The sequence below is a fragment of the Podarcis melisellensis genome, assembly GCF_964234715.1.
Source record: "Podarcis melisellensis genome assembly, chromosome: 17".
Taxonomy (NCBI): Eukaryota; Metazoa; Chordata; class Lepidosauria; order Squamata; family Lacertidae; genus Podarcis; species Podarcis melisellensis.
In genome coordinates, this window is record NC_138534.1 from 31,801,723 (window position 1) to 31,813,100 (window position 11,378).

General features: G+C 44.0%; 1 protein-coding gene across 2 annotated transcripts; it reads left to right on the top strand.

Moving 5' to 3' along the window:
- The first annotated feature begins 736 nt into the window (after positions 1-736).
- Positions 737-10,591, top strand: LOC309360188 (transmembrane protein 139-like). 2 transcript variants are annotated; one of them, XM_081894830.1, is made up of 3 exons: positions 737-1,510; positions 7,268-7,579; positions 8,940-10,591. In XM_081894830.1, the coding sequence occupies exons 2-3, from the start codon at positions 7,332-7,334 to the stop codon at positions 9,349-9,351; spliced, it is 660 nt and encodes a 219-aa protein (XP_081750956.1). In that variant the 5' UTR covers positions 737-1,510; positions 7,268-7,331; the 3' UTR covers positions 9,352-10,591. The 2 variants fall into 2 exon arrangements, with proteins under 2 accessions (XP_081750956.1, XP_081750955.1); XM_081894829.1 differs by lacking the exon at positions 737-1,510 and adding an exon at positions 3,636-4,147.
- Positions 10,592-11,378: the final 787 nt, after the last annotated feature.

Sequence of the window (11,378 nt, forward strand, 5' to 3'; positions counted from 1 at the left end):
AGTGGGCTGAGAGAGAACAGAAAGGACTGAGGGATTAAGAAAAACAGAAACAATTTCGAAAGAGGGATTAGATTGAAATCGAAAATTATGTCAGCCAGTTGCCAGCTGATGATGCCCAACTCCACTCTTGAGTCAGCTGCTGTTTGGTGACTGGTTCTTCCATTGCATTGTTAACTTGTGACTGATAATTATAATTTTCTACTTTCTCAAGTGGGCCCTGTGGTTTGAGAAACCCCTGCTCTAGATTGTAGTGCTCTTCTGCTAGCAGGGACCAGGATAGCAGGCTGTGAAGTGTCCACGGCTTCATGGAAATGTGTGCATGATTGCTCCACAAGGAAGAGTGTCTGGCTTTTTCCTGGTACTCATCTCATAGTGTTCCTGATGTGCAGATATAGTACCAGGCAGGGAATGTGGGGCTTTCCCATTAGCTGGGTCAAAACATAATAATCTACACTGGCCTTCCTCAACTGGTGCCTTCAGATGTTTTGAAATACAATTCCCAGGAAAGGCTAACCATCTCAGATAATAGTTTTCAAACTGTTCTGGGGAACTCCAAGCTCAGGAATTGAGCATGTGCCATGTAGCTCAGTTCTGTGAAAAGGCTTGTTAGCTGGCCAGTAAGAAGCCAAAAAGTTTCAAAGCCACTGATCTACAGCGTTGAATCACTTCCCTAATGCCTAGTTCTTTTTGCAAGTTTAGATCCTGGGTTGGGGTAATATTTCAGTGATCCTTCACCCAGTTGTCAAGATTTCAACAACACAGCTGTAATTTCACAAGAACTTTCTCCGCTTTTATTCTGTGCTCCTAATCCCCAGGTGTTTTCCTTAAATCACACAGAGACACTCTGCCTTGTCTGTCGTCTGGGAAGGTGACTGACCTGACGGCAGCTCCATTTCCTCTTTGTCCATATAGCACAGAAGTCAAGGGTGTAAACTAAAACCGGTACCTGCCAGGCAACCTGAGTAGTAGGAAGAACACAGAGTTTATATCTTTACAGAGCTCATAAATAGTTATGTACATGCCATGTGATTTAGGGATGGGCCTAATGCCCCACCCTGCTGAGGGAGGTGTCACTGAAGGCTTTCTACAAGATAAAAGAGAGAGAGAGAGAGATCTTCGCCCCAGTAAGAAAAAGAAGCTGGAGAAGCAGGTTGACACACACCCCTTACTCACTCTTTGCAATACGCCACCCATTTCCTCAGCTGCCTTCCTGCTCTTTTAAAGAGGCCCAGCTGGGAGGGCAAAAGAGGAAAGAAAAAACGTTCTCACGTGAAGAAAGGAGACAATACTATTTGGGGGAAAAGATTGTGGAATCTAAGAAGGGGTAGCTCTCTGTTTCTACACTCGCAACTTCCTCCTTGGATGTTTGGATGTGCCCTTAAAGGGTGAAGACGGGAAGCTGCTGGCGTTTCTGGGAGCTCTGGCAAAGGAGCTTGCAATCAAGTTACCTGGGGATGACCACAGGAGGGAAGACCTCATGGCTGAGGCTGGTCCAAAGCATCCAAGTTTGGTGAGTGACCAGGCTGGTGAGGGGCTGCTGCTGTCAGAGTGTGAGTGTTGCTTGCGAAAGTAGCCGAGGTGCGTACATGCATGCGACAAAGTAAAATGAAAAATACTGAGAGCATCGGTCACATGTGTGTCTCTGTTTAGCAGCAGAATCCTTTTACAAAGCTTTCAATGACCTGAGTGTAGTTCCTTCTGTCCTGTGCAAGACGTCAGCTGGTGCTCAGACATTGCAATCACATTTATATTTACTCAGGAGTAAGCTGTGCTTAGTGTGGTTTACTCTCTACTAAGCCTGTCTAGGTTTGCAGCCTGAACTATGAACAAGCTTGATTGGTAGATAGGGAGGGAAAAAAGCACAAACCCACTAAACTAACTACTCCTGTAAAGTCGAGTCAGCATTTCCAAACTACTGTTGCCACTTTTTTCTTCCGTCATTATTACAATATTCTTAATCTTTTTATTTTAATATACAGATTTAGCAGCATCTCAAAGCACGAGGCTGTGAGCTGTCATTGATAATATATGCATGTTTCATCGTTACATTGCAGCAATAACCATGAATCATAAATGCAATGTATCTTAAAGGTTAATATAGAAATTGGTGTTAAGTTTTGAATAAGATTTAAAACAGTTTTCCGTGATTTAAGAGTAAAGATGAGCTATATTTTTAATTAGTGAAGATTTGGCTCTCTGTGTGTAAATAAATTCATTTATAATATATACATATTTACAATTTAATGTGCCTTTCTTTAAGGCACACGGGTGGCACTGTGTCTAAACCACAGAGCCTAGCACTTGCCGATCAGAAGGTTGGTGGTTCGAATCCCCGTGACGGGGTGAGCTCCCGTTGCTCGGTCCCTGCTCCTGCCCACCTAGCAGTTCGAAAGCACGTCAAAGTGCAAGTAGATAAATAGGTACCACTCTGGCGGGAAGGTATATGGCGTTTCCCTGCACTGCTCTGGTACGCCAGTAGCGGCTTAGTCATGCTGGCCACATGACCCAGAAGCTGTACGCCAGCTCCCTCGGCCAGTAAAGCGAGATGAGCGCCGCAACCCTAGAGTCATCCGTGACTGGACCTAACAGTAAGGGGTCCTTTTACCTTTACCTTCTTTAAGGAATGTAGGGTTTAGCAACCTCCCCTCCCCATTTTATCTTCACAATAGTTTAGGCTGAGCGATGGTGACTGGTCTAAGGTAACCAGGTGACTCTCATGCCTGAGAAGAGTTCAGAACTCACAACTCCCTCCCTGGTCTTCGTTGGAAGCTAACCACTACACCACATTAATTATCATAATTATGTTAATTATAGGTATGCTTGGATTCGCTTGGGCTTTCTTTTGCTCAAGTGTTTGTTTCATACCATGTATGATGCTTACATGACCATTTCTCAGCCATCTTGGATAGCGTAAACGCAATTGGAAGATACACAGTTAGAGACACTCTGAAAGTGGGGGGTTTTGTGTGTTGTTGTTTTTAAAAAACAAAACTATAGCTGTTAATCCTACTGAGCATGTGAGCTAGTTTAAAGTCAAAAAGTTGCTTGTCTGTTCAATCAGATGATTGACTATAGTAAAAAAATCTCCGGAATCTGTATGTACATAGGGGGTCAATGTTTCTGGCTGTTGGTGGTTTGAGCCGACCCTGGGACGGCATTACAGGGGGTTGGACAAGGTGACCCTCCCCCGGGATACCTTCCAACTCTGCAATTCCATGATTCTATCTCCCCTCCATCCTTCAGAATCTAGGGTTGTATCCATGTTTATTGTCTATGGAAGTGTGTTGTTGGAACACATGTGATATATATATATATATATATATATGCATGCTAGATAAATGTATCTAGTAAATGGCACCCGTCCTGTGGAACACCCTCCCACCAGATGTCAAAGAGAAAAACAACTACCAGACTTTTAGAAGACATCTGAAGGCAGCCCCGTTTGGGGAAGCTTTTAATGTTTAATAGGTTATTGTATTTTAATATTCTGTTGGAAGCTGCCCAGAGTGGCTGGGGGAACCCAGCCAGATAGACGGGGTATAAATAATTAATTTATTATTATTATTATTATTATTATTATTATTATTATTATTATTATTATTATGCTGGTTCGTGAAGGTGAGATACCAGGAAAGGTACTGCAGCTGAGAGACAGATAATTTTTTCAGACAACTCCTGCCACCCCTCCCCAACCTTTCTTCCTTTTTCTTATTCACTTCCTTTTCTTCCTCTGTCCTTTGTTTGGGTTTTTGCAAGCACCTTCCGTCTCTGACGCTGCAGAGTGGAATTTTCCTGCACTGCTGCTAGGCTCAGGCACACACAGAGCTTCGGTGGTTGTTGTTTTTAAAGGCATGGGAAAGGAGAGTCCAGTAAGAAAGCTATTATTAGTGCAAAACAGAGGCCAATAGCAGAACTTCCTCCATCTGGGATTTCCCTGTAGCCTGAAAGGAGCAATGTCCATGAGTGGCACAGCCTGCCTCATGATGACCATGCATGCTTGCACGAAAGCAGCTGTTTAAAAGGGCTTGTGTTGCTGTCAGACATCAAAGGGAACAACATGACTGTGCTGTGAACATGCAAGTGAAGCCAAAGTTAGAGAGCCATTTATTTCACTTGGGGAGCAAAGGATGCAGTTAAATCAGACTGGGTGAGCCTTTCTGCTTTTTTATCAGCAGTGGGTATAAGTAAACTATTATAATTATTATTTAAAAGGTAAAGGGACTCCTGACCATTAGGTCCAGTCGTGACTGACTCTGGGGTTGCGGCGCTCATCTCGCTTTATTGGCCAAGGGAGCCAGCGTACAGCTTCCAGGTCATGTGGCCAGTATGACTAAGCCGCATCTGGCGAACCAGAGCAGCGCATGGAAACGCCGTTTACCTTCCCGCTGGAGTGGTACCTATTTATCTACTTGCACTTTGACGTGCTTTCGAACTGCTAGGTTGGCAGGAGCAGGGACCGAACAACGGGAGCTCACCCCGTCGCGGGGATTCGAACCGCCAACCTTCTGATCAGCAAGCCCTAAGCTCTGCAGTTTAACCCACAGCGCCACCCGCGCCCCTCTATGATTATTATTTACTGCACTGGATTTTTTTTCACCTGTTTACCTTTTTTATTGCCTGGTTCACAGACTGCCTGAAACCCATTCACAAACCCCCTAGGGTCTCCTGGTTTCATTTCTCTTGGGTAAAGCAGCATAGGAGACTTACAATGTCGTCTTCATGTTTTTTATTTACAATTTAAATGTACAGACAGAACATATGGGAAGCAAGGGGATTCCTGTGGTGTGCAGCAGAACCAATGATCTTGTGCCAGATTCCCAGAGCGAAAAGTGCACCCCACTGTGATTTCATCTTTAGTCAACCCACAGCTGTGTCAGCTTTCTACCTGGCTCTGCCTGCATTGGCTTTCACACTTGCCCATCCCACTAGCCCAAAGGTGCTGCTTTTCAAAGGAGCAGAGAGATTCCAGGCTGTGAAGAAAGAGCTTCCCCAGCCATTGAGAAAACATAAACATTATCTTCCCCATTGGCAAGTCCAATTAGCTATTTTGGATGGATGGATAGAAAAGAGGGACAAATGATGTTGGGAAGTCTCACACAATGTGATCGTTGTGTGGGATTTGTTCTGAATGTGTGGGGTGGCATTCAACTAAGAGCCATTGAAATTAATGAACATACTGAGATAGGGCCATTAATTTCAACGAGTCTACTCCAAGTAAAGCTTAGTTGAATACCATCCTATGTTTTTCTGTGTAGCTGCTTGACTCCATTTGTCCTGGCAACACATTCCTTTTGTGCGATGCATATTGCATACTGGGTATGTCCTCGTGGCTATGTGTGATATTATACCTTTTGAGAGATGCAAAAAGCTATGTTGAAATGCTATTGTTGCCCATTGCTTATTTCTTGTGTCTGCCTAGGGTCAGTTTAGCATGCCTTTGTTGCACTTCAGGTTCCACAAGGAAAGCTGGAATTAGTTCTCTGAAGTGCAACCAATGCTGCATTTGGTCTTTTGTCTGCATCTTAGCATGACTATCAAGGATATCTGCTAGGATCAGTAGTTTTCAGCCTTATCAGAACACTTTTAACTCAATCATGCATGCAGGGGCTAATAAAATGCTTAAAAAACCCCAACAATCTATTTGTGTGGTGGTAGTGCTGTTTTTGCAACCCACCTTAGATTAGGCCAGGGGTTGGCAAGGTTTACCTCACCTGGGCCGGTTCAGTTCAGCGGAGATCCCTCTGTGGGCCGGATTGTGTGTGCGCATGAGCATGCGCATGAGCACGCCTGCCCACGATTTCCGGCGTCTGTGCAGATGTGATTTCCACCTCCGTGGAAGTGAGTCCCCGCGCCGCGCTGCACCGGTTTAGCGCAGCGCAGGGGGACTCGCAGCTTCGTTCAGGGGCGGCTTGTGGGCCAGTTAAATGACCCCATGGGCCACTTGTGGCCCGTGGGCCTTAGGTTGCCTACCCTTGGATTAGGCCATGACCTGGCTTGGGTTGCCAACCCACCAGTTGAAGACCAGTGTACAAGATGGCACTTCCAATTCCTAGTGTTCGCAGCAATTTTGGACCATTTTTTAGCTTTAAAATTATATATTAGAATATATTTGCTTATCTAGATATCTGCAGGAGCACTCATGTAGCCCCTTAAAGTAACAGCACAATTTTATTCCAGGGTATCTATTTTCACTCAACTGTGACCTAACATTTTTCATTCTCTCTCTCTCTCTCTCTCTCTCTCTCTCTCTCTCTCTCTCTCTTTCATCTATCTATCTATCTATCTATCTATCTATCTATCTATCTATCATCTATCTATCTATCTATCTATCATCTATCATCTATCTATCTATCTATTATCTATCTATCTATCATCTATCTATCATCTATCTATCTATCTATCTATCTATCTATCTATCTATCATCTATCTATCTATCATCTATCATCTATCTATCTATTATCTATCTATCTATCATCTATCTATCTATCTATCTATCTATCTATCTATCTATCTATCTATCATCTATTATCTATCTCTTCCTTTGAGAATCCACTAGGGCAGGAGGGGCAGGGGGAACCTTTGGCCCTTCAGATATTGCTAAACTACAACTCCCATCAGCCCTAGCAAGTATGGCCAATGGCCAAGGATTATGGTAGTTGGAGTTTGGCATCATCTGGCAAGCCAAAGCTTCTCCACAGTTGCTCAAGAGCGAAGTCTAAGGAAGAGCAAGCTCTCCACTCATCCTCCTTATTCCAGGAATGAGGGATGTCTTTCAGCTCAAGGGCGGAAGCCACATACTAGTGGCAGGTGGAGCAACAGACACCACATTCCAGCCATGAAAAAGTCAGCTGTTTCCACAACCAGAGGCCCACACACGTTTCTCCATCCATCCAGCAAGAGGAATTATCTCAGTCCCAGTAGGCAAAAGTAGTCGAGGAGGGTTGGTATGGCTTGGGGTGGGAGGGTATAGCTTAGGGAGGCCCAGGGGCCAGATACAGAGGGCCACATTTGAGCCCCAGGCCAAAGGTTCCCTACCCCTGCCCTAATCCTTCATTATGTTGCATATTTATCCTGGATTAGGGCTAGCGCTTCAATAGCTCTAAGTGGTTACTTCATTGGAATGATTGCCTGTATATATTTGCACTCATGTCATCAGGTACTTGGCTTGCACATGGCATGTCATTTGAGACCCTTGCTTGTCGTGTGCTTGAGTCGCATGTGCCCGTGTCTCTTCATCAGCATCACTGCCTTTCATCTCTTTGACAGATGCCCATTCTTGCCGCTGCCCAGCTTTCTGCCGTTGACTGCCACTCTTACCATTCCCTCTGCCATGTTATCTGCGTCAAACTGGAAGAGCCTCCGTCAAACATTAATGGTGCTGTTCACCGCCACGCTTCTCATTGGAATAACCATGCTGGCCCTCTCCACTGACATCAACCCTGTTGGATTTTTCTTCATTGCAGTGGGGGGTCTGTGTTTGCTTGGCTACCTCATTAGTTTGGCAGCGGAGTTCTACCTGAAGCAACGCAATCCAGCGGAAGAAAATAATCCAGGCTCGCGGAGGCAAAGTCAGGCTGGGTAAGCAGCTGCGTCTACTTTCCTCTCCTCTGCATATGCTGACCCTTTAGAGGTAGTCTATACAAAGAGCAGATTGTGGTAGATCAGGCTTCCTCAACCTATTTTGAGACTACAATTCCCATCATCCCTGACCACTGGTCCTGCTAGCTAGGGATCATGGGAGTTGTAGGCCAAAAACATCTGGAGGGCCGAGGTTGAGGTAGCCTGTGGTAGATCATGAAGAGAGCATGGCCAGATCAGACCATGGATCTGTTTGTCCTGCATGCTGATGATAATATCATTTATCGTGGTTTCCCCAGCCACTCTGGGCAGGTTCCAGCAAAATATAAAAACACAATAAAACTTCAAACATTAAAAACTTCCTGATGCAGGGCTGCTTTCAGATGTCTTCTCAAAGTTGTGTAGTTGTGTTTATATCCTTGACATCTGATGGGAGGACATTCCAAGAAGGCCCTCTGCCTGGTTTCCTGTAACCTCACTACTTGCCGTGAGAGAAATGGCAGAAGACCCTTGGAGCTGGACCTCAGCGTCTGGGCTGAACGATGGGGGTTTAGGGCTTTAAAAGTCAGAACCAACACTCCAAGTGGCCAACCAATAATTCTGGGAAGCTTACAAGCTGATCATGAAGGCAACAGCCCATTCTGAGGTATATTAGCTCTCAGCTGTTTAGCTACAATGGCTCGAAATTCTACTTAACTGTAATATATTCTCCATTGACTTAGGCCTAAAGTCTTAAAAACTCCCCTGAGCTACCAGTTACCACCTCCTCTTGGGTCAGTAAAACAAATAATGCATTGTATGAAATATTCCCAGTGGAGGACTGCAGGATCATATTAACAAAACTGCTTGTGGCTGGTTGTTAAAAGCAATGAAAACCATGAGTTGGCATTGCATCTGAACCAGCCTCAAGAAAGCCAGGGGCAAGAGTGAAAGGATTTGTTATTTGGGGGTGGGATTCTACCTGGAAGCACCCTAAAAGTCTATCAAATTCTACAGTAGGTTTAATAGTCACTCCTTCTCTGCAGCAAAGTTTGGGAACTATAGCTCCAGTGAAAGGAGTTGGAGTCCCCTAAGCTCTCAGCTCTCTTGGCAAGATACAGTTCCCGGAATTCTTTTGGGGGAAGCCCTCACTGTTTAATAATAATACTAATTTTATTATTTATACCACACACATCTGGTATCAGTGTTTTAAAACAGGGGAGGCCTGTGATTGTGGGGGCCAGACTGCACTCGATGATCCCATTGCTTGAATATGGTAGATATTATTGTTTGTTGAGAGCACAGAGAACCCTCCTTTGTGGAAAGTATGGAGCTATTATAATGCTTTGTGTTTTTAACTACTTCCCCTCTCTTTTACCAGCATAGACAATGAGGCCTATGAGGCACCGGCATATGAGGAGGTGGTGACTACTGGCTACTTATCGGGACCAACCATCTGGACCATCACCTCCAGCCCAGGGACAACCCCAGTGGAGCCCCCTCCGTACAGCGTGGTCATTGAGCCTCCTGCCCACGGAGAGACTGTGGTCGAGGCGTTCAGTGTTTCGGTGGCACCAGGCCCACGGCGTGCCTCAGAGGCAGATCTACAGTCCCGGTTCCGCCTCAGGTTGCTCATGCCCCCAAAACTGCAGCGATTTGTCTCGGATACCCATGAACTCAAAGGTGTTGAAGAGCGGACAGAACGTCCGGAGCCCCTCACACCCCCTCCTGCTTATGAGAACGCGACAGTGGAGGAGGTCCTTGAAGAAGAATTTCAGCCCTCCAGGCTATGAGAATGGTGCACTGTGGACAATTTTTGTTAGACTTTCTTCAGTCCCTGTCCTGTTGCAATCTATACGATATGAGAAACATGGCCTGTGTGCAAGATGTTAGCTGCTGTACTCGCTTTTTAAGAACTCTCCTGAGAAATGTGCACATACAGGTCTGAATTTCTCATTGGAAATACAAATATACAGTATATAAAAAACGAACTTGTGTTTTCTGACGTTTCCAAAATGTTCTTGGACTTACAGTGTAGACTGCTTGGAAGCTGGCTTTAAAGAAGGCTGGACTGATTGGTGTAATGATTGCTGCTCCTTTAAAAAAAAATAAAAAAAATAACCACATCTGAAACCAAATAAACTGAGATGGCAAATCTGGAATCTAAATTACAAACCACATCTTAATGATTTCCAAAACCTGTTTAAAAGCTTTGAGTCTGAGGGTTAGCAAACTGAGATTAATAAGGAATTCAGCTTCTGAAAATAGCATTTACTCAATCCATATTTCTTTATTGTGGAACAAACTGCATATTATGTGCAGAACAGTGAATTTGTAAATATGTAAAATCATAAACATTGATTGTGTACAATTGAACAACGTTACATAGAAATGCAATTGCTTCCTGCCCTTTTAAGAAACATGCTAGCTGATTTACCAAGGAATGCTGTAATGAAAGAATTTCTGAAATAATGTGATCACAGAAAATCTCTGTAAATCTATTGCAGCCAGGATACCAACTGATGGAAGTGATCTGTTGACCAAGTCTTTTCCTCAACATTGCAAGCAGTATAACTTTAAGAAACTTGAAAACAGGACAATCTGTTTAACAACTGTGTTTATTGTCCAACATATCATGTACGCTACTGGGTGTCAAAAACAGATCTCAGACCAAGGGACAGGAGAGTATGGAAGCTTGGGGATGGATTTGAAAATGGGTAAAGATGAGCGTGTTGCTGTCATCTGAAACTGAGTCCAGAATGGACAGACATAGGGCCGACCCAATCCAAAGGCCAACTGAGACTATTCTCCCAGGTTACAGGGTTAGGGTGAATCCACTTCCAGATGTGGAAGCAAATTCCATTGATATCCAAGGGATTTACTGTTGATTTTAATCATCTTTTAAATGTTTTTAACTCTCTGTTTTTATCAATAATTTCAATATATATATTATATTTTTGTACACTGCATAGAGATTTTCTTACGATAAGTGGTATGTAAATTTTATTAAATAAAGGATATTTTGTTCTACCAGCTTCACTCTGGCACCTTAAACAGCTGATTGACATGCAGAAATTAAACAGATGATGTTTTGCCCAGTAACAGATGGTAGCACCTATCTTTAGAATTAGGCAGCAATCCTCTGCACAATTTCACACATTAAAATCAGTTGACCGCAGCCCTCTGTCTACTTAATCTGAGAGCAAGCCTCGCTGAACTCAATCAGATTTACTGCTGAACAGGCAAGAATGGGTTTGCACTGCAAATTTATCTGTGGCTATAAGAAGAAAGAGGAGAATTGCTGGTAACTGAGAAACAGACAGGCAAGTCTCTTTAAACTAAAGAGAAATCTCCAAATGAGTGAAATCTAATGAATATGCACATGTGAAACATGGAGACACTGGGTGCATTGGGCTTTGGTTATTCTTTGAAGGGTTCCACCACCGTATTTGCCCAATCTGATATCTACCACACTCCACCATTGCGTCAGGCAACCTTAGAATGAGCACCATATAGGAGTTCCATCCCAATTGCAATATCCAGCTTTGTTGAAAGGTGCCCCTTCAGTTAAAGGGTCTCACCCTGCTCTAGCAGTCTTTTACTGCAACAAAGCAAGGGAAATTCTGGTTGTATTGAAGCTTCCACAGTGGAGTCCTATCTCTTCTCAGTCTCCTCTATTCCAGACTAAAGACATCCAGCTCCCTCACCTTTTCCTCATAAGGCTTGGTTTCCCTTGATCATCTTGGTTGCCCTCCTCTCTACACATTCCAGCTTGTCAATATCCTTCTTAAACTGAGGCACCCAGAACTGCACACAGTTT

What these genes read in the sequence shown, in the direction of transcription:
- LOC309360188 (XM_081894829.1), top strand. Translation starts at nt 4,128, where the DNA reads ATGCAGTTAAATCAGACTGG. An exon ending in ATGCAGTTAAATCAGACTGG is followed by an intron (nt 4,148 to 7,267) that starts GTGAGCCTTTCT and finishes TCTCTTTGACAG; the next exon opens with ATGCCCATTCTTGCCGCTGC. An exon ending in CGGAGGCAAAGTCAGGCTGG is followed by an intron (nt 7,580 to 8,939) that starts GTAAGCAGCTGC and finishes CTCTTTTACCAG; the next exon opens with CATAGACAATGAGGCCTATG.